A 22,822-nucleotide genomic window follows, 5' to 3' on the forward strand; every position below is an offset into this window, starting at 1 on the left:
TTGAGATAGGTTCTTGATAAATTGCCCAGTCTGACCTCTAATTCCTCATCCCCCTGCCTCAACCTCTCAAGTGGGATTACAGGTATGTGCCACCATGCCTGTTTTGTTTTGTTTTTTAAAATGTTTTTAGTTTGTACTGCAAGAATAAAAAGGCCAAGCCAGGTATTATGGCACACGCCTGTTATCCCAGCACTTGCGAGGCTGAGGCAGGAGCATTGGAGTGAGTTCGAGCCCAGTCTGGGCTACAGAGTGAGTTCAAGGCCAGCCTGAACTACATAGTGAGACCCTGGCTCAAAACAAAACAAAAAGGAAGTAGTAGAAAAAGGCCAAGGGAGTTTCCCTACTGTCAACTTTGAAGTAAATTTTTAAAACATTTTCTGTTGTAAAAGTAAAATATTAAATTCATGTTATACAGTAGCTCTGTCAATAATCTAGAGAAGCAATATCCACTTTTCCCGATATATAGCAGTACTGGAATTACAGGTTGTTGTATCTTTATGAGCATCGAGTCCCAAGAGTCACCCTTAGGTAGGTGTGGTGGCACAAACTTGTCACCCTTACCCGACTCCACGCTCCCAAGACCCGCCCGAGGCCCCGCCCCCAGGACAGACCGCGCCCAGGCCCTTCCCGGGGCTCCCGCCCGGCCCACCCCCAAGCCAGACCACACCTAAGCCCGCCCCTGTTCTCTCCGCCCTGGCCACGCCCTCCTCATGACCCTCCAGAGCCCGGCAGCTCTCTCACGTTGAAAGCGGGCAGCTGCCCTTCCGGTGCGCGGTGCAGCTCGCGTACTAGCTCCATAGCTTTTTCACAAAACATGGCAAACGCGCCCCGGTCTCTCGGCCCCCTCCACCGCTACTTCTCAGGCCAAACAGTCACTGGGCTCTGGCGAGCTCAAGTTGTTCAGTGCCCCACAGGTCCGGTGCCTCCTCTCCGCCTTTGCCGGCTTTGGCGCCAAACACATCCAGCCAATAGGAACTCACTGCCGGGCCTCCCGGCCTACGGCGGCCACAAAGGAACATTTATCCCCGCTGAGAAATCGTATTCCGGGGGGGAACGCAGTGAAGTGGTAAAGATTTGCGAGTAGGCGGCAGACGGCCTGTGCGCCTAGGCTGAACCAAGAGTCTCTGAGAGCCCAGGTCGCTGACCGTGCGACTGGCACACCCTGCAGCTTCCTTTTTGCATTGATCCATTCATTACCTTAGGTCGGAAGGGAGGTTAAGGTACAAGTGCCACCACTTATGTCATTGAAAGAGCTGTTTATATCATTGAATGCTCTAAAAGGTTCACCATCACTGATTTAGATGTTACCAAGAGCTTTGGGAAAAGGGGAATACAGAGTTAAGACAAGGTAACCATCTTTTATTGGGTGCCTCCAGTGTGGCTGGGACTGTGACCTAGGAGATGGGATCTTGCTGGGTAGTCTAGGCCGGCCTTGAACTCCTTGTATAGCCGGGCTCCTGCCTCAGCCTCCGGAGTACTGGGATTACAGGCTTGTGCCACCATAGCAGGCTAAAGGTGGATACATATTGGAGAACTGATAAGGAAACTGTAGTTTGGTAATTTGTCCAAGGTCACACTGCTTGTAAATGGATTAGACCTCTGTGGCTAAGCTTTTTACCTTCAGCTCTATGGTACCACTCTGATTCTATAAGTCATTTAAAAACATTCGTGGGGTCCTCTTCCTGCCTGGTGTGGGTGGCCTGCAGTTGGGGGACCTGGGTGTGGGAACTTCTGTAGCAAGATGTCTTCAAGAAATGCCAAGGGCCGGGGGATTTAGCTCTGTGGTTCTGCTGCTTGCCTTGCAAGCGCAAGGACCCCAGTTCGATCCCTGGAACCAAAAAGAAAAAGAAATGCCAAAATTAGACACCTTTTCCCCAACTTTAAAGTCACAGCTGTTATGCCAGATGGTCAATTCAAAGATACCAGCCTGACTACAAAAGAAAATATGTTGTGGTCTTCTTTTACCCTCTTGACTTCACCTTTGTGTGCCCTGTGAAAATAATTGCTTTCAGTAACTGGGCAGAAGAATTTAAGAAACTAACTGCCAAGTGATTGATTAGTGCTTCTGAGGATTCTTCTGTCATCTGGCATGGATCCACACTCCCAAGAAACAAGGAGGATGGGGCCTATGAACATCCCCTTGGTGTCACATCCCAAGCGCACTATTGCTCAAGATTATGCAGTCTTAAAGGCTGACGATGACATCTCATTCAGGTGATGATAAGGGATGACCTTCCTGGTGGCTGCTGTGTGGATGAGACTCTGAGACTTGGTCAGGCCTCCAGTTCACAGACACATGGAGAAATGTGCCCAGCTGGGTGGGAGCCTGGTAGTGATGCTATCACCCCTGACGTCCAGAAGAGCAAAAAATATTTCTCCAAGCAGAAGTGAACACTGGGCCATGAGAACAAAAGCTCTTTTGTACTTTTTTTTTTTTTTACATCCTTTAAACACAAGATGTGGTGTGGGGCAATACATGCCTTTCCTACAGGAGTTGGGGAAACCTTCTTTTCTTCCACTAGTAGTAACGGCCTGAGCTGCGTCATGAGGTAGACTATCTGCTAATGTATGATGTACCAGTAGCAGGGCATCAGCCCACTCACTAATCTTTTGTAATGTCTATTAAACTTGAACTGAGAATAAATAAAATAAAATAGAAGCATTTGTGGGGATGCAGGGTCAGTGATAGAGCACTTCCCTAGCATGGAAATCCCTAGGTTGGATCCCCAGCACACACACACACAAAAAGTGACATAAGAGGGAGAGAATTCCTAGATTACCACAACTTCAACAAACGTTTTATTGCCTAGATGATTTTGGAAAGTTTCCTAAACTATAGAATCAAAGATAGAAATCATTGACATAGAAGCAATTCATTTTATTTGGCTATTTTCTGAAAAGCAGTAATACTCCCTGCCTTCTTTTGTTGCTGGAGAGCAAACATCCAAGGCCTCATGCTTGCTGTATTCCTAAGCCCTAAGCAAGTAATATTAATTTCCAAAAACCAATATTGAATTCATTGTCACTAACCCTAGAAACAACGTTGCTCTTTTACAAATGCAGATACAGTAGTACATATCTGAAAAAGTGGGAGTGGGACTGGCCTACCTTAAAGCCACTAAATCTTACCCTTATGCTGAGTGATATTTCCTTTTCATCTCCACAGTAAGGAATAATTTAGCTAAGTGTTTTTATTGTTTTGTTTTGCTTTTGAGACAGGGTCTTGCTATGTACTTCAGACTGGTCTCAAACTCACTATGTAGCTCAGACTGGCCTTGAACTTGCAATTCTCCTGCCTCAGCCTCCTGAGTGTTGGAATTACAGGTGTGTGCTACCTCACCTGGTTCATAGCTAAGTATTTATTATCAAATACACAGTTCTATAGTGGACCATGCTGCAGCATAGCATCCACAACCCTCCTCACCCTCGTACCTTTTCAGTTTCAGCTGGGAGGCAAAGTCTCTTTGATATGGAAAAAATATAACTCCCAACCTGACAGATGTCAGATGTGCCAAGTTCATGGTCTCACATCAAGGAATGAAGCTGTAAACTAAAGGACGAAGTTAGGCGAGTTTTATTGGAATTAAGAATAGCTCCTGGATTTCTAGGAGTCCCACATGGGTGGGTGCTGAGGCTCTTTATCAAGAGTATTTTATACAGCAAAATCACAATGTAGGTACAACATGGGTCAAACTACAATCAACCTATAGGATTACAGGTATAGCCACTGAGCTAGTACTGATCCAATAGGGAAGTGAGTCATGTAGCAAGGGTATATGGAAAGAACAAAGACATTTAGGGGAAGGAAACGCAGTATGGGTCCAGATGTTCTGGTCATCCACCTGTATGTCTCATACCTACCTGGGCTCACTGGACCAGATGGTGCTAATTACAGTATAATCCAAGTTGCTGTTTATCTCAAAGGCCTGACTACTATGACTCCATCCTGAGGCCTCGCTTTCTTCAGATTCAGCCACAATTCCAACGTCTATTTTTTTTGTTATTTGGTTGGGGTTTCTTTTTTGGTACTGGGGATCGAACTTGGGTCCTTGTGCTTGCAAGGCAGACAGTGGAACCACTGAGCTAAATCCCCAGCCCCAGACGTCTATTTTTTTTGTGCTGACTCTGAGAGTCTAATCCCTCTCTGACTGCATATTACTTTCTATCAAATTTAGCTGTTTCTAATACTTTAGATGCTCACCTCATTTCTAGAACCAAGACAGTAATGCTACCTCTGAGGAGCTGTAATGAACAAAATCTTTCCTTCAGCAAAAATTTATGAGGTACCTGTTATGACCCAGGCATTAGTCGAACCCTGAAGCAGTAGAAAAGATCCTTTCTTTTTTTAAATTTTAATTTATTTCTATTTTTAGTTTTTGGCACCGGGGATGAACTTGGGACCTTGTACTTGTGAGGCAGGTGCCGAAACCACTGAACTAAATCCCCGGCCCAAACAAGATCCTTTCTTTAGCCTACATTGCAGTGTGGGAAACCAGCAACATGCAGATACAAATATATTGATGCCAAAAATACTGGTGCTAATCGTTAACAAAACTAAGCCAAGAAAAGTGAACAGAGTGACAGTGAGAGAGTCTGAAGTATTATAAAGAATCCACTTGTCAAAACACTTTTGAAAGGAAAGTTTATCCAGTTAACAGGGACTAAAATCAGGAGATTTTAGCAGCTAGCTGGGAAAAGCCAAGTTTTATGACATCTGTGTGTGGATGGGCTGACATCGGGAGAGAGATAGCAGCAGCTAGATAGCAGGAGAGATTTCATCCTTGAGTGACTGGGCTAATACTAGGAGAGAGATATTCACAATTAACTGAGGGTCGGGGATTTAGCTCAGTGGTTTCGCTGCCTGCTGCACAAGCACAAGGACCCGAGTTCGATCCCTGGTACCAAAACAAAACAAAACAATAAACCTCACTTACATTTGGGCTGGGGATTTAGCTCAGTGGTTCCGGCGCCCGTGCAAGGGCCCGAGTTCAATCCCTGGTACCAAAAAAAAAAAAAAGAATTCCTCTAATTTGTCGAGAGGAGTTCTTAAACAATTAACTGGGAGATGAATTAAGCTAGGTATTGAAGGTGCTAAGGAATCTGGGGTGAAATATTTATGACTTGGATGCTCAAGGATGGTCTGCTGAGGTGTGCAGACAAATCACTGGACTTCTCAGTGCCGGGGGGGTTGTATACTTCGTTTTGAGTCCATTTGCCCTATTTACTGAGAAGCTGCTATTGTTTGCTAAAAGCAGCTTGTTTGCTTTATCATTTGTTTGTGAAGGATTCACTTATGTCAGGCCTGACAAAGTTTAGAGTTAAAGTGTTCAGAACACACAGACCTGTGGGGAGGGAGCAAGCCCTGTCAGTGTAGCTATTAGAGGGCAGAGAGGTCTGGGTCCTGGGAAGTGCAAAGGTCCTGAGCAGGATGTGGTGGCTAGAGCAGGAGGTGGAAGCTGGTGCCTGAGACCAGAGGAGACTAAAGGAAAGTCCTAGGTTCTGTAGGCCCTTCCATTCAGACATTTTCTGTTTTGAGTGAGGAGGGGACTACTGAGGTGTTTTTAGTAAACAACTGACAGATTTTGACATAGTTTTTAAAAAATCCTATGTGGTAAGCCAACCTAATTAGACAGAAGTGAGGCAAGAAATCCCCTACGTCATTAAAATAATCCAGGTGAAGCTGTGCATGGCAGTGCAAGCCTGTAATCCCAACAGTGTGGGACTCTGAGACGGAATGATCACAAATTCTGGCCCAGCCTGGGGAATTTAACAATTTAGTGATAACTTGTCTCAAAATAAATCAAAAACAGCTGGGATATAGCTCGGTGTGAAGGTCCTGGGTTCAATCCTAGTTTAAAAAAAAAAAAAACGCAAAGTGCAGGATGATGGCTGTTTGTCCACAGTGGCTGGATCCTAGGTAGATTTGAAAGGTCAGCATCAGCTAGGGGACAGAGATGCTGTAGCATATAAAGGAGGAACCAAGGGTGACAACAGAGTTTGGCCTGAGAAAGTGCAGGAGGAGCTCTTAGAGTTGAGCCGTGCTCAACTGTGTTTTGTTGCTGTGCTGCCCACTGAACCCCAGGGGCTCACACATGCTAGCAAAGTGCTGTACCTCTGAGCTACATCCGCAGCCTGGGAACTCAGCTTTTAGGTGCCTTCAGGGACTGGTAGACCATTGGTAGAGAAGCCCAGGGTTCAGAGAGGGTTGTGACCTAGAGACTTCGGAAGTGGGCTTCACCAGTGCGTCTTGATATCTTGATATTTAAGGCCTGACCAGCTGAGGACTGCATGGGCAGGGGCTGGTGCCAGCAAAAGATTCAGTAGCCCTTGGATTTCCTTCTTCTCTCCAGCCCTTTCTTCTTTGCATTTTTTTTCTGTAAATAAAATTTTGTGAATGATAGGGTCAAAGGCTTTTGTTCTTTTAATACACTTTTGTTTCTAGATCCCCAAATCTCCAGTACTGTTTGTTTTTTAAAGTGAGTATTTACATATCCACACAAATATGAATACAGGCTGTGATACTTTGTAACATGGTCAAAGAAATTCTTTTGCAACTTAAAATATCATTACAAAGTTAAGGACCAGTACATTTCTAAAGACATTGCTAATTGATTTTTTTTTTTTTTTTTGGAGATGAGGTATCACTATGTAGCCCAGGCTGGTGATCCTGCTACCTCAGCTTCCAGAGTGCTGGGATTACAGGCGTGCACCACTATACCCAGCTTGTAATTGATCTTTATCAACTTTATTATCAAGTAATCTTCAAACTGGCACAGATGTTGATGTTACAAAAGTAGTTTTGGAGCCAGGTGCATGCCTGTAATTCCAGCACTCAGGAGGCTGAGGTTTGAGGATAGCTTTAAGTTTGAGGCCACCCTGAACTACATAGTGAGATACTGCCTCAAAACAGAAAACCCTAGGGCTGGGGATTTAGCTCAGTGGTGCTGCGCCTACCTCGAAAGTGCAAGGTCCTGAGTTCAATCCTTGGTACCCTCCCCCCCAAAAAACTTCTGATTTCCTAAAAATAAAATAATAATAATAAAAATAATAATAAACTCAGAAAACCCAGGAAAAAAAAAACCTTTGGGATAAGTAAGCAAGTATATCTCTTGCCCAAGATTATTTGTAAAATTAATGGTTGTGTATTAAAACCAAAACAACAAAACTAAATGTGTGAAAATTATTATTTCCTTTTATCTCTTTAGGATGGGTAAGTTAATGCTTAATTTGGGTTTCACAAGTTCAAATTTATCTTTGAAATGCATTTCCTTGCATTTGTCAGTTCTAATCACTTTATTCCCTCCCCATTGGGTTTTATTTTGTTTTGGAGAGAGGGTCTCACTATGTAGTTCAGACTGACCTTGAACTTACTATGTAGCCCAGGCTGGCCTCAACTCGCAGCGATCCTCCTGCCTCAGCCTCCCAAATGCTGTGATTTTGACACGTGTGTGCCACCAAGTCTGGCTCTAATCACTTCATAGGCATCTAAAATCTAACACAGGTTTTCAAAGAGTAAATTGTTTAAGCAGATCATTTTTCATACGTTAGACCCAAAAGCTAAATATCTATGAATTTTTTTTCAAATTATCTGGAAGCATGGTTTTTGTTTGTTTGGTTTTTGTTTTTTCTGTACCGGGGATTGAATTCTGGACCTTGTGCTTGCCAGGCAGGCGAAGAGCCGCTAGGAAGCATGTTTTTAAAGGTAGAGTCCTTGTAGGAAGATTGCTATAAATTATTAGAACGGAATTGTGATTTGTTGCCTGTTAGTTCGCCCAAACCTTAATGGCATTTTGGGGTCTCCTGACCGGGGACATCTCGGGGTATCTTGGCTGGGGGCATTTCAGGAGCCGGTGCTGGGGCGCCCGCTTTGCGCTGCGACTTTTGTCGCCCGGTGAACCGTTTCTGGCCAGCGACCTCCCAGCGTTCTCCCGTTCGGACCGCTGCAGCCCGATGGGATCCATCTAGCGACAAGGACTGACCCGAGTTCGCGGCGTAGTGAGATCCAGAGCTCAGCCCTGTTTGACGAGAACGCTCGGCTACGGCTTCACCCGCCCTTCTCCAAGATGGCTGCAGGCCTCGGAACCCGGGAAGAGGAGATGAGGGGCGGAGCCTGCCCGAGCCCGGCGCTGATTGGCCGGCGTGGCGGCCGGCGTAGGCGCCTGTGGGGCGAGCTGCCCGGGATGTGAGCTGCGCTCCGGCTCCTGGCGGCGGCAAGGGGCGAGCGGCTAAGGGCGAACGGCGAACGGCGAACGGCGAACGGCGGCGACTGCGGTCGGGCAAAGCCAAGGGGGCACCGAGGGCAGCCGGGCTGTCGGCCGCGGGATGAGGAAGCGGGCCGAGCCCGGCACCTTGGAGCATGAGCGCTGCGCCGCCGCGGGCTCTTCCTCCTCCGGCTCGGCCGCTGCGGCGCTGGACGCCGACTGCCGCCTGAAGCGGAACCTGCGCCTGGCGGGCCCGGGGCCGGCGGAGCCGCGCAGCGCGCCCGACGCGGGCATGAAGCGGGCGCTGGGCAGGTGAGGTGGGGCTGGGACAGCGAGCCCCGGATGCGGCGGATCCCGACCCGGTTCCCGTCCCCCCGACCCCTCAGACGTCCCGGCCGCGGGGCCCCCGTCCTGTCCCTGACCCCCGACCCCTCTGCAGCCCGGCGCTGCGACCCCAGCCCTGTCCCCTCCGCGCGGGACCTTAGCTCACCGCTCCCGCGCCCAACCCCGAGGAGGCCGTGGGAGCGCAGCGCGGGGGTCGCTCGGACCTCCCGTCCTTGGCCTGCGCCCTGGGTCCGGAGCTCTCGGTGCCCGGGTCTCGGGTGCTTCGAGGTTGTCAGAGGACCCCGCCCGCGGAACCTGGGAATGCGAGTTGGCCTGCGGGACCTCGCGAGGGAAGGGTGTCTCGCGTCCCGGCGGGCGGCGCGGGTGCTCCTGGCGCTTAGCAGCCTGCACGCGGGCGCCGGTCTCCTTGGAATCTGTGAGTCCTGAAGTCGTTTGGGTTTTTGCGTCCTCGCTTCGGGAAGGATCTGTGGTTATGTAAAGCTGATTTCAAAATCGAGAGAGGAACGTACTTTACAGAGACAGATTTCTTTCCATCTTGGCTGTTTGTAGAGCATGGTAATTTTGAAGCCTTCGATATTTCAAGATGTTCGATGAAATTAGAATGTAATGTTCTCAGTTGTCGTGGAAGAGTCCTTTCTTTGGGGGTCATTTCGAATGACTTCTGTTGATACAGGCCACATCAGTATGAAATATTTATCCAAATTGCCTCTAAAGAAGATCGGAATTTCAACTTCCATACTTAAAAGATCATGAAATTGAAGTATGGAGGCCTGTAAGTCTGTGATTGGCAATCCTGCCAGGAGAGAAGGGCGGACAGTTTTGGTTTTGTGTGTGACTAGAATTAACAAGTAGCTTTTGTAAAACTGAGCTGTTGTCTTTGAAGCTTCATTTTTTTTTTTCCGTACCAGGGTTCGAACTCAGGACCTTGTGCTTGCCAGGCATTCGCGGCGCCACTGAGCTACATCCCTGGCTCCTGATCTGTTCTCTTTGGCAAGGCTTGTCTGAATTAAGAACTCATGATTGTCTCTAAAACATTTTATTAACATGCTTAGCATAAAAGATAAGTTGGAAGAATCGAATTGCTATGCACGGTAATGTTTGGGGAAACAGTGTTACCCTGCACCTCCCTAGAGTGCTGTATTAAAAGGACCCGATTGTTTTTTGGTTTTGTGTCAGAAACATTGGAGTGGAGTCCTTTAGATAAACACAAGACTGTTAGGGGAATAAAAGCAGAACAGGAAAGGAAGGCCAAATTTGTGTGTCACCCTAAGGGTTCTTGTTGCCTCTTTCCAACATTATTCTGGTGCCTTGCAGGCTCAGAGAGGCCTTGCAGCGCAGCCCTGTTTACCTGGTTACCTGCTTGACATTCTGATTGCTATAATTGCATGCATACTTGCTGATCCTGTGTCTCCTGTCCTAGGAGAACACAACCATCACAAAAGCAGGCTGTTCTCCACCTCTGTATCTCCAGCACCTGCCACATAGGTGGCAGAAGATACTTGTTGAATGAGTGAATAGCTGTAGAATAATTTCCTAGAAGTGGAATTACTGGGCCAAGGGATGTATGTGTGTTTATAACTTTGAAAGGTAAAGCTAAATAAATCTGGGCATGGTGATACATGCCTGTAATCCTAGCACACGGGAGGCTGAGGCAGGATGCAGGGAGTTCGAGGCCAGCCTGGGCTACATAGCAAGACCCTGTCTCAAAAAGCAAAAAGCAAAAACCTCTGAAGTACTGATTTGTACTTCCACTATCAATGTTTTGCCTCCCCTCCCCTAGTATGGTATATTGCCACATTTTGACCTTTGTTTGATGAAAGAAAATGGAATCACTGATTTGTAGCCTTAATTTGGATTACATGTTAGGTAGCATTTTTGTGTGTTTGTATAAGCCTATTATATGCTTTTTTTTGGTGGTACCTGGGATCAAACTCAGGACCTTTCGCTTGGAAGGCAGGCACGGTGCCGCTGAGCTAAATCCCCAGCCCTATACTTTTGCAATTATTGTCTTTTGTGGTCTTCCTTTGTTTAGATCCTAACCTAACAATTTCTTTTAACTCTTTATTCTGGGCATTTTTCTATATTTCAATGTAGAGAAGACAATATAATGGTCATCCATGTATTCGTCAGTTAATTTCAACAGTTTTCACTGTGTAGAGAGTCTTAAGTCATCCCTCCTCCTTAACTGGGATAAGAAATATGTAAGATTTTCAAATAAAGTAACTTAAGCCATTTCTGAGACAATTTGGGAAGTGTGTATGTGAACTAGATATTAGATAATATAAAATGAATTACTGATTTTGATAGCTATAACATCGAGTTATATATTTTAGAACCTCATTTTTTCAAGATACTGTACACTATGAAATACTTATTCATAAAATAAATTATTTAAAATATTTCCTATCCTACAAACAAAAAAGTCTCTTTCATGAGTATCTTTATGAGGGGTGATCAAAAGTACAGTGACCACTGTACAAAGTACCATCCAAGGGAAAGGCAAGCTCCTAAAAACATGCTGTGACCTCATCCACCTTATTCACTGGATCTGGCACCGTGCCAGAATGACCAGGAAAAGTCAGCATTTGAATGCATTCAGGATATCGAGGCAGCCAGGACAGTGCAACTGAAGGCACTCAGGAAAGAGGACACCAGACCAGAGCTGCTTCAGAAAGTGGCGAGAATGATGTGGTAAGTGTATTGTGGGAAGCAACGGGGAGGATTTTGAGGGCGATGAATGGCAATGTGTTTCTTGAATTACTTAAAAATTTAAATATTTGCCCTGTTTTTCAATCATTCCTTGTATCTTCAAGGAAATATTTATTAGTTTTGGGAGAGCAGGGTGATGCTCAGGGCACGGAATAGTGGAGAACAGCTTCCATCTGAAGGGGGCAGCAGCTGCTGTGACCATCCTGATGCTGCCTGGCAGGACTGTGGCCAGAGGTGGCCAGATTTTTTCGTTTTTCCAGAAAAAGATAGATGATTTTTGTTTGTTTTTGTAGTTCAGGGCTGGCCTTGAACTCACCATGTAGCCTAGGCTGGTCTCTAACTTGTGGCAGTCCTCCTGCCTCAGCCTCACAAGTGCTGGGATTGTGGGCATGTGCAACCGGTTATGCCCAGCTTGTGGAGGATTTTCGTTTGGTTTTGTTTCTGTGGTATCGCCAACTTGATAACATTGGTAGCTAACTCAGATGAAAACAACTTTAGAGGTTAAAAAGAATGTTTTTTGTTTTGTCCTTTAAATTTCTGGACTGAAGGGTAATTTGTATTTTTTAATTTAAAAAAAGTTTCATTAGTACATATTTGCCATACATAGTGCTCACATTTATCATAGGGATTTTGTTTCTTTTTTTGGAAGCAAAACATGTATTGGTACATTTTAGACTTTTTTTGTTTGTTTGTTTTTTGTTTTGTTTGGTACCTGGGATCGAACTCAGGCCCTTGCGCTTGCGAGGCAGGCGGCAGCACCACTGAGCTAAATCCCTGGCCCTATTGGTACATTTTAGGTATACATAATGATAACACTCATCATAGGGAGTTTGCACCTGTACATGATATATCCTGCCTCTTCTTTTTTTCTCCTTCCCACCCTCTCCTTGAACCCCCCTCCTCTCCCTATAAACAAAAGCTTTGTTTCCATTTTTTTCTATTTTCACTTTTTTTCTTGTCCTTTCCTTCCCTTTCCCCTCCCCCTTGTGCCCCTCCCCCCTTGAACATATTCGTCCCATTTCCTAGTATCTGTTATACATTTTAGCCCTTATTTCCACTTTTGGTTTCTCACACCAGAGAAACAATGCAGTATTTAAACATGTCCAATTTATCTCACTTAAGAGTATGTTCGCAGGATGCATCCATTTAGCTAGAAACTTCTCAAGCTCATCCTTGCTTATGGCAGAGTAGTACTCCGTTGCATAAAAAATACACATCTTTATCCATTTCTCGGTTGATAGGCATTTGGCCTGTCAGCGGGATTAAGCTACTATAAACTGCATCACTGTAAACATGGGTGTGCATATATCACTGTGGTATGATCCATTTAATTCTTTCAGGAAGATACCAAGAAGAGGAATAGAGCCTCTAGTTTTAGGTTTTTGAGGAATTTCCACACTTACTTCCACAGTGGTGGCACCAGTCTACACTCCCACCAATAGGGGAGAAGAGTTCCTTTTTCCCTACAGCCCTGCCAGTATTTGTTATTGGTTAATCTTTTGATAACAGCCATTCTTTCTGGAGAGAGATGGAATCTTGGCATTGTTTTAATTTGGGTCTCTTAAATGACCAGTGATGTTGAACATTTTTTCATATGCTTATTTGCCTTTTCTACTTCTTCATCTGAGATGTGTCTGTTCATGTTAGATGCCCTTTTTTGAATTGGGTCTTTAAATTTGTGGGGTCTAATTTTTTTGAGTTCTTTATATATTCTAGATATTAGTCCTTTGAGGAATAGTGGGCAATAATTTTTTCCCACACTGTGGGTTGTCTCTTCACTCTTTTGGTGGTTTCTCTTGCTGTGCAAAAGCTTAATAAAATGAGATCCCAGTTGTTGATTCTTTGTGATAGTCCCTGTGCAGTTGAGGTTTTGTTCATAGTCTTTGCCTATATCAGTGTCTTCAAGAGTTCTATTCTGTTCCAGTAGATTAAGCGTTTCTGTTTTAATATTTAGATCTTTGGTCCATTTTGTTTTTAGTTTAGTGAATGGTGAAAGATACGGGTCTAGTTTCAATCTTTGGCACGTAGAAAGCCAGTTTTTCTAGCACCACTTATTAAAGAGTCTGTCGGGCCAGGGATTTAGCTCAGTGGTTCTACCGCCTGCCTCGCAAGTGCGAGGACCCGAGTTCAATCCCTGGTACGAAAAAAAAAAGAGGCTATCTGTCTTCCAGTGAAGATGTTTGGCTCCTTTGTCAAAGATAAGGTGGCTGAATATATATATATATATATATATCTGGAATTGTTTCTGCATCTTCTAATCTGTTCCATTAATCCTTGGGTCTTTTTTTTTTTTTACCCCATGCTGTTTTTATCATAGTAGCTTTGTAGTATAATTTCAAGTCAGAGATTGTGATGCCCCCTGCCTTGCCTTTGTTGCCCAGAATTGCTTTTGCTATTCTAGGTCTCTTTGGGTTCCAAATAAATTTTAGGATTGTTTTCTCTAATTCTGTGAAATATATTGGTAGAATTTTGATAGGAATTGCATTAAATCTGTATAACAATTTTGGAAGTATGGCCACTTTCACTATATTGATTCTTCTTACCCAAGAACAAAGGATATCTTTCCATTTTTTTATATCCTCTTTGATCTCCTTTGTCAGTGTACTATAGTTTTCAATATAGAGGTCTTAACTTCCTTTGTTAGATTGATTCATTTTTTTGGATGCTATTGTGAAAGGTGTTGTTTCCCTAATTTCTCTCTCAGTAACTTTATTTTTGTGTACCTGAAGGCTGTTGATTTTTGAGTGTTGACTTCGTATCCAGCTATGCTACTGAATTTGTTTATTAAATCTAGAAGTGTTTTGGTGGAGATTTTGGGATCTTCCTTGAAAAGTATTATGTCATCTGAAAATAATGATAATTTAACTTCTTCTCTTCCTATCCTTATTCCTTTTATTTCTTTCTTTTGTCTAATTGCTCTGGCTAATGTTTCCAGAACTATATTGAATAAGAGTGGTGACAGTGGACATCTGAAGAGTGATTTTTAGAGGTAAATATTTATCTGATTTATACACCAACTCTGAGTGTCTGGTGTGGGGAGTGGTGGGCATAGAATGGGTCTGATGGACTCACTTTCTTTGCAGTACTTGGATTCTTGGGTATGTGCATTGAAAGCACAAGTGGTGGTTTAGCCGCCTGCTGCGCAAGCGCAAGGATTCGAGTTTGATCCCCGGTACCGAAAAAAAAAAAGAAAGCACAAGTGGTCTCATTTGGTTCTGGGGAGGAAGTCCTGAGGCCACCTTGGAGAGAGACACAGATGTCCCTTGTGTGTGCCAATGGAAACAGGACCCCATCCAGTGCTTCTCCCTTCCTTCCAGCAGAGCACTTTTCCCTCCAAGGTGAAGTCTGCAGGGAAAGCAGACAGATAAGTCAGTGCTCCTTACCCAGAGATGTACCCCAAACAGGTTGGGGGGTGTTCTTTGCAGGGGCGTTCAACATGGAGAGGAAGTCAGCTGTCCCTCCTAAACTAAGGGATGGGAGTATCAGGACAGGGGACAACCAATGAAGGCCCATGATAGTCCCGTGATGTCCCATTACCTAAAAGACCTATCATTTGGGTCCCCACTGTAGTGTGACCCTGTGTTGTAGAGAAGGTTGCATGGCAAACTGGGTCCCTAGGTTTTTTTTTTAATTCATTAAGTTTATTGGTACATTTTAGGTATACAATATGTTGACATTCATCATTGGGAATTTGTACCTTTACATGATACATCTTGGTTCTTATTTTTTCCCCATTCCCCTGCTCTCCCTTCAACATCTCCATCACTCCCTATTTACAAAGACTTTGTTTCCATTTTTTCCTTTTCTCATATTTTTCTCTTTCCCCTACCCCTCCTAGTTGTCCTTCCCCTTTAGACCTTTTCTTCCTATTTCACATTATCTGTTATACATTTTGATCCTTATTTACACTTTCAGTTTCTCACACCAGAGAAACTGTTCAGTATTTATATATGTGTGTCCTATTTATTTCACTTAAGAGTATCGCCTCAATGTGCATCCATTTAGCTATAAATATCTCTAGTTTCTCATTCTTTATGGCTGAGTAGTACTCCATTTTATAAAAAAAGCTACGTCTTCTTTATCCAGTCTCCAGTTGATGGGCAATTGGGCTGTTTCCAAGATTTAGCTATTACGAACTGTGCCGCTATAAACATGGGTGAGCATATATTGCTGTGGTATGATTGTTTTTTTTTTTTTGGTACCAGGGATTGAACTCGGGTTCTTGCGCTTGTGCAGCAGACAACGAAACCACTGAGCTAAATCCCCAGCCCTGATTCTTTTAATGTTTTTGGGAAGATACCCAGCAGGAGAATAGCTGGGTCAAAGGGGACCTCTAATCCTAGCTCTTTGCGGTATCTCCATATTGATTTCCACAGTGGTTGGACCAGTCTACACTCCCACCAACAGTGGAGAAGGGTTCCTTTCTCCCCACAACCCTGCCAACATTTGTTGTTGGTTGATTTCCTTTTTGGTACCGAGGATTGAACTCGGGACCTTGTGCTTGTGAAGAAGGTGGAGGAACCACTGAGCTAAATCTCCGGCTGTGGTTGATTTTTTGATAGCAGCCATTCTTTTGGGTCCCTAGTATTTTCAGAATCTGTGGCTTGAGGTGAGTTGCTTAATCTTCTGAGATTGTTTCTTCACCTGTGATGTGAGGATTAGAGTGTTTTCCCTTAGAATTATGGTGAGGGCCAAATGTGTGAAAGTCCCCGGCACCTGTTGAGCTTTTAGTCAGTGGTATCTATTGTGATCATCATCCCTGCTAATATTGTTGCTGAGGAGCTAAGAAAGCTCTGTTACCTCCTGTTAGGAGGAATTTACTCCTCCCCTTTTCTATTTCCAAATTATTATAGTCTGGCTTCTCATATTTATGGATGTAGGGTTCATCCTGATCAGTTAACATAACTGGTGATATGAGCGCATTCTTAGCTTTATTGTCTGGTCATCTACATTTGTCTCAGTTTTTTTGTTTTTTTGAGACAGGGTCTCTATCGGAGGCGATCAATCCTCCGATCTTTCTGAAAATGGGGACAGCAGGGGTTAAAGAAAGAAAGACAATTGAGACTTGCATAATATCATAGTACATGGTGGACTGGGAGATCAGTGCCTGAGAGTGGGCAAAGGCAAAGACAAAGACACTCCGAGCTTGCCACTATTTATTGGGTGCATACAATAATCGGGAGTATAGGGTGACTCAGAGGGCGGCAGTAATCCTATGTTGGTGAGGATATTAGGTTGATGAGGATCTCAGGTCACTGAGGATCTTATGCTGATGAGGGCAGTAAGGAGAGCATTCTTAGAATAGTAGGTGGAATGAGATAGCGGGCTAATAAAGAATTTGTCCTTCCCCCAGGTGAAACTTCTCTTTCTTATTACTGCTGTGTTCTTGTAGAAACAGGATGTCTTCAGCTGATACACTCTTGCCCTTGAATGTCACAGTATCACAGGACCTTTGAGGCCTCAAGTTGTGACTGGAGGCAAAAGGAGTTATGTTTCTGCATGCCACAGCTGACTGGCTGGGCAAGGTGACATTGGGCCTTAACAGTTAGAAGACAGGGGCCAGGGATTTAGCTCAGTGGTTTGGCTGCCTGCTGTGCAAGCGCAAGGACCCGAGTTCAATCCCCGGTACCAAAAAAAAAACAGTTAGAAGACATATTTTAATTATGAAATGATTTTTCCCTAAAATTATGTAGAATGGTCTTGATAGGTCTCCATACATAGTTCAGGCTGGCCTTGAACTCACTATGTAGCCTAGGCTGACCTCAAACTGGTGGCAATCCTCCTGCCTCGGCCTCCTGAGTGCTGGGGCTGCATGCATGCCCCATCAGGCCTGACCTTGCCATCCACATTTGTCTTAGCCTTTTATTTCTTCTCTTTTTTTGAGACAAGGTTTCACCATGTAGTTTGGACTGGCCTTGAACTCACTATGTAGCCCAGGTTGACCTCAAACTGGTGGCAGTCCTCCTGCTTCAGCCTCCTGAGTGCTGGGATGACAGCTGTGCTCTACTATGCCTGGCTCGGCCATTCATTTAACATGGCTTGAACACTTGAACATCTGTATACTAATTGTGGAGACCACAACAGTGGTCACAGGCCATGCTCTTTGAGCTTTATGTTCTGACCAGGGAGACAGGTGACCAAGAGGTACCTGAGATGTTGGGTGCTCCGGCACTAAGGAGAAAAATGAAGCCAGGAAGGGAACAGCTACAGATAAGGTCTGTGGTAGTGTGTGGTTAGGGTGAGCAGGGCCCCTCCTGACAGGACATCCTGAGTGGAGCAGAAGCAAGGGACAATGGGCTGAGACTGGCAAGAGTGGCCAGGGATAGGGCAGGTGACCATTTGGGGGTTGTTGCCATCAAGGTACAACACTGTGGGGCTTGGGCAAGGGCAGTAGCTCTGGAAGTGAGAAGAAGTTGGAATTCTGGACATGTTTTGAAGGAGATGTGCAGGGGGACGCTGTAAAATGTGTCAAGGCCTGGGCGTCTGAGGGCACCTGAGGACACCTGAGGACACCATCCCGTTGTTTAGTGCAACCACACGATGGGGCTTCATTATATAATAATGAATCAGCATAGACAAGCACGCATGCACCACACGCCTGCAAGGTCACCCAGAATGTTTTGCCTTACTGCGTCTCATTAAACTGATAAACTATAAGTGCTGTGCTGGAAAATAAAGTTGGTTCCTACTTTTTTGTGATGTCTACTCCATATGTGTTCTCTTTTGGGGGAACCTTGCCTGACCGGGCCTCCCTTCCACCCACTGACCCCAACAAGATTTACTGATGGATTGAGTGGAGGAGTGTGACAGAGAGGAGTCAGATTCACGAGTTTTTTCCTGAGCACCTAGAAGAATGGAGGTGCCATGTACAGCACCTAGGAGGGGACTGTTGTAATCCATTTTCTGCAGTAAGAACATTGACTGGGTAAATTACGAACAGGAATGTATTAGCTCAAGAGTTCCAGAGGCTGGGAAGTCCCAGATCAAGAGGCTGGATCTGATGAGGGCCCTTGTGCTGCTTCGCAGTATCACATGATGAGAGAGCCCATGGGAGAAGGGATGAGCAGGAGAATACTCAAACACTCAGGAGAGAGAACTTTTTTTTTTTTCTACCTCAGTGCCACTCCCAAGATACTAACTCACTCCTGGTCATAACACCATTAGTCTGCTCAAGACTTCATTACCTTTTAAACACCATCCTAGTGGCAGTTAAATTCCAGCGTGAGCTGAATGCAGTGGGATGCATCTGTAGAACCAGTTACTTAAGAGGCCGAGACAGGAGGGTTGATTGAGGCTAGGAGTTTGGGGGCCAGCCTGGGCAACTTGGTGGGACTCATCTCTTAAATTTTGTTGTGATGCACTCCTATAATCCTAGCACACTGGGAGGCTGAGGCAGGAAGATCACAAGTTTGAACCCAGCCCAGGGAATTTAGCAAACACCTTGTCTCAAAAAATGAGATAGGGATAATTGAAGGCCCTAGGTTCAATCCCTACTACTGGGGGAAGAATGTCTTTTGACATGAATTTTGGACAGGACATTGAATCCATAGCATTTCATCCCAAATGCCCTAAAAGTTTTAATCTAGCATCAACTTTAGATTCTCATCAGAATCAGATATGGGTGGGGTGACACTCAAACCATGATTCATCCCAGGGCAAATTTTCTTCGTCTGTGAGCCTGTGAAATCAAAAGTAATCTACTTCCAAAATACAATGGTGAGGCAGGCATAGGGCAGACATTGCCGTTCTGAAAGAAAGCTACAGAAGAAAGAAGTAACTGGGCCCAAGTAAGAACCAAACCCAACAGAGGAAACACTGTTAGGTATTAAGGCAAGAGGATAATCTACTTTGATTGTGCTGTGGGCATCTGGAGCACACTAGGTAGGGTGTGGACCATGGGGTCTCAGGCAGCCCTGCCCCTTTGGCTTTGTTGGAGTCTCAGGCCTGCACCCTGGGATCTCAGGATGGTCTCACCCTCAGCTTCACAGTATTGTCCTTGTGGGGACTGTGATGGCTCTGCCTCTGTCACAGTGTCCTTTGGAATCTAAGTAGAGAAAGTCATGCCCCCTCAGCTCTCATATCCCATGTTCCTTTATACAAGCTCCAGGACATGGACATAGCTGAGGTCATCACTACTTTATAAGAAGAATGAACTTCACTGCTTCCTCTGAGACCTCAGCAGGATGGCCTTTATTGTCCATATTTCTACCAATATTCTGATCATGAGCACTTGTAAAATCATAAGACATTCCTGACTTTCCCAGGAGCTCTTTTCTCCTGAGCCTTCGCCAAAATCACCCTTAATGGCAGTTCGTGGCAGCTTTTCTAGCATGCTCCTTTACTTTCATCCAACTTCTACTTGGTTTCAAGTTCCAAAGCTGCTTCCACACTTGTATATGTTTGTTATAGCAACAGCCTCCTGTCTTGGTGTCAGTTTTCTGTCCCAGTCTATTTTCACTGCTATAACAATACCATAGACTGGGTAAATGATATACAATAGGAGCCTGTGTGGTTTGCATTTCTGGAGGCTGGGATGTTCCACATTGAGGGGCTGCATCTGGTGAGAGCAGAGGAAGTGGGGCAAGAGCAGAGTGCATGCTCCAGGGGGAGCTTGCCCTGACCGCAAAGCAGCACTCTTGACACCTCCTGCTCACCTGCTGTCAGCTTGTTGAGAATGAGGCCCAGGACTGGGCTGTGCATGCTCGAACAGTGCTTGCATAGCGTGCTGGAATGCGCAAGGCTCAGGACTCCATCCCCAGCACGAGGGTGGAGTGAAAGCAGAGAAGGGCTGTCAGTGAGCAAATACAACCAAACCCAGTAGTATTAGAGTTGAGTGTTTGTTCTTAAGCATGAAAGAGTGACCCCGAGCTTCATGGCAAAGACAAGAAAGTCTTCAGTTCTTGTCAGACCAGTGATATCTCCATGCAAAGTGTGGATATATCTACTGAACTATTTGTATGGTAAGGTTGAGGTTTGAGAATAGTTTGTTGTTTTAGTATATGTGCTGCCAAAGTGAGCACAAATGGTTTGTTTTTTTGAGACAGGGTCTCACTATGTAGTACAGGCTGATCTTGAACTCACTATGTGGCCCCAGCTGGCCTCAAATTCACAGCAATTTTCCTGCCTCAGCCTCCCAAATTCTGGGATTACAGCCATGTGGGGAATGTGGTTATTTTGATGCAGTAGTTCAGGTCTCTAGATGAGAGGAGGTTTTTGGCTTCCCACTTTCATCAAATAATGTGTGCAACAGATATGCCCTACCCTTACATCTTTGACCTGTGCTATTCTTGGTCCTTGAAGATCTATGATGTTCCCAAATGAAAGCAGCCATGGCAGTGTCAGGTGCTGTGGGTCACCTCATTCAGCAGCTACTGTGCCTTGTTGGATCTGTGATAGGCACCAGGGACATACATATGCAGGAAGATGGTATTTTCCCCAGGGAGGCGCTGTTTGTCATTTTTCATAGGTGGTAGTCATCAGGTCTTGCGCCACATATTTTGATGATGTCAGTGGCAGAGAGGATGAACACAGGGATGGTTGAAGACAGTCTGCTCTTACATTTGTCCTTTGCTATGGATTTCTTTATTGCTCTGACATTGTCATGTGCTGATTTATCTGCAGAATATCTCATCTTTTGGGCTCTTCTTTGGCAGGATGTAATGCAAAGGGCACTGCTGGCTGGCCACATGATCTAGAGATGTAAGAATAAATTTTCAGTTTGGGGGACATGACCACTGGCAAGGCACTTCATGGGAGAACGAGGGGAAGGACAAAGGGAAGACTGCCACTGTAGGGCAGTGGCTTATGGTACCAGAGGAAGGCACTGTGACAGCTGAGTGTGTGTCAGCTGGGAGCCTGCTAGAACAGAGACTAAGAGGCTGAAGGGCCCGGAAGGGATCCTAGGTGTCAGTCACCTTGGAAGGGACAATGCCAGGGTGAGAGGTGGTGATTCAGGAGCTATCTCTTTCTCATTGTTTTTCTCTTAAATAGTTTAACTTTGTGTCTCATTACATAGTAATAAAGTTGAGGGTTTTTTTGGGTTTTTTTAAAGAAAAGATAGAAGCGGGGCATGGTGATGCATACCTGTAATCCCAGGTACTCAGCAGACAAGTAGGATCACAAGAGGCAAGAGGATCACAAGTTTGAGGCCAGCTGGGCAACTTATACTTTGTCTCAAAATGAAAAATAAAAAAGGGTTGTGGATGTAGCTCAGTGGTAGAGCAGCCCTGGGTTCAAATCCCAGTAACATCATGTTTAGGGAGTGAGGGGAAAGAGACACAGAGAGACAGAGAGAATGAGGGAATGAGAATGAGAATGCTGAGTATGAGCATGAGATGGAGGAAGCGAAACTCCCCTGGACAGTTACTGTTAGCTGTGTGCAATGAATCGAGAGCATCGTTTGCATCTAGCACACTTGTTCCCTTTTTTCACTCAGCCTCGTTGAAGGCTAGAGGATGTGGAGAAGATAATACATGAGAGTGAGATGTGTCCCAGGCTCTGTGGAGTTTACTTTCTCATGAACAAGAAACAGCCAAAAAGGTAGCACACAACATAGAAGAACCCAGTGGGCACAAAGCATAAGGGGAAAAGCGAAACAAGGAGGAGATGCTGCTTTGTGAAGCCGGAAAAGGAGCTGTGCTGCAGTGCCCAGGCTGTTGCCTTATAAGTGAGGCCTCACTCCACATTTCAGTTTGTTTGTTTTGTTTTAGGATTTATATATCCCAAGCTGGCCTCAGACTCACCATGTGGCCCAGGCTGGCCTTGAACTTGAAGTGATCCTCCTGCCTCAGCCTCCCGAGTGCTGGGGTTATAGGCGTGAACCACCACGTCTGTCTACAAATTTTCAGTTCTGTAGAGTGAAATCGCTGAGTTGAAGTAAGATATTGAAGGTTAGTGTTAAGATTTACACCTAAAAACTATGAAGAATTTAATCCAGCTGTTAGCCCTGGAGAATAAATCTTGACTTTATTCTTTTTTTCCCTCTGAGAGAATATAATGGAACAAAATGATAAAACACAGTACTTTTCTTCAACTATTTTAATGTGTTGGAAAAATTGGTGAAAGCCAGTTGTGGAAACATTTAAAAGATAAGTAGAACTTCAGTGACCAAACGGCAACAACAAAAAAATGTTATGGTTAGATCTGAATTTTTTTTTGGTACCAGGGATCGAACTTGGGTCCTTGCGCTTGCGAGGCAGGCGTCGGAACCACTGAGCTAAATCCCTGGCCCTAAAAAAAAAAAAAATGTTATGGTTTAGATCTAAAATGTGCTCCAAAAGTCTCAGGTTTGGAGTGGTGCCTGGCTGGAAGAGTGGGTCACTGGGAGGATGACCTGGAAGGGTGTGTTCTCATCCTGACTCCTCCCTTCTCTTGGTCTCTGGTTCCTGGCTGCCACACAGTTTTGCTGTGGGGTTTCTGCCTTGGAGCTAGTGCACCATTGACTGAACCTACTGAAACTGTGAGCCAACGTTACTGTCCTTTAAGTTGTGGGTGTTGGGTATTTTGTCTCAGCATAGGAAAGTAACTAACATTGAGACAAAATACATGAAACAGTTTTCAAAACACTT

The 22,822-nt window shown here is 44.9% G+C and overlaps 2 protein-coding genes and 1 pseudogene across 10 annotated transcripts in view; 2 read left to right on the forward strand and 1 right to left on the reverse strand.

Moving 5' to 3' along the window:
- The window catches only part of Gins1 (GINS complex subunit 1), a 36,612-nt gene extending 27,201 nt beyond the window's left edge, over positions 1 to 9,411 (reverse strand). The window contains exons 1-4 of one of the 6 annotated variants that reach the window (XM_087188615.1): positions 8,692 to 9,411; positions 7,361 to 7,492; positions 6,113 to 6,374; positions 742 to 1,828 (exon numbers count right to left, since the gene is read on the reverse strand). In XM_087188615.1, the coding sequence (XP_087044741.1) occupies positions 742 to 816 (75 nt within the window). In that variant the 5' untranslated portion in view covers positions 817 to 1,828; positions 6,113 to 6,374; positions 7,361 to 7,492; positions 8,692 to 9,411. Of the gene's footprint in view, positions 1 to 741; positions 1,829 to 6,112; positions 6,375 to 7,360; positions 7,493 to 7,979; positions 8,125 to 8,691 lie in introns of those variants that run through there. The other 5 variants (XM_021252172.2, XM_021252171.2, XM_087188616.1 and 2 more) reach the window with 5 other exon arrangements.
- Positions 815 to 2,391, forward strand: LOC101722109 (peroxiredoxin-1 pseudogene; annotated as a pseudogene).
- The window catches only part of Abhd12 (abhydrolase domain containing 12, lysophospholipase), a 59,228-nt gene continuing 44,568 nt past the window's right edge, over positions 8,163 to 22,822 (forward strand). For 3 of the 4 annotated variants that reach the window (XR_015441932.1, XM_021252168.2, XM_087188612.1), the window contains exon 1: positions 8,163 to 8,513. Coding sequence is in view for 2 of the 4 variants with exons in the window: in XM_021252168.2 (XP_021107827.1) it covers positions 8,323 to 8,513 (191 nt within the window). In the remaining 2 variants the exon portion in view is untranslated. Of the gene's footprint in view, positions 8,514 to 14,195; positions 14,245 to 22,822 lie in introns of those variants that run through there. The other variant, XM_087188613.1, reaches the window with a different exon arrangement.

Source organism: Heterocephalus glaber, unplaced genomic scaffold, assembly GCF_053883595.1.
Source record: "Heterocephalus glaber isolate CG9 unplaced genomic scaffold, H.glaber_assembly_v1.0 deba00001532, whole genome shotgun sequence".
NCBI classification, from domain to species: Eukaryota; Metazoa; Chordata; class Mammalia; order Rodentia; family Bathyergidae; genus Heterocephalus; species Heterocephalus glaber.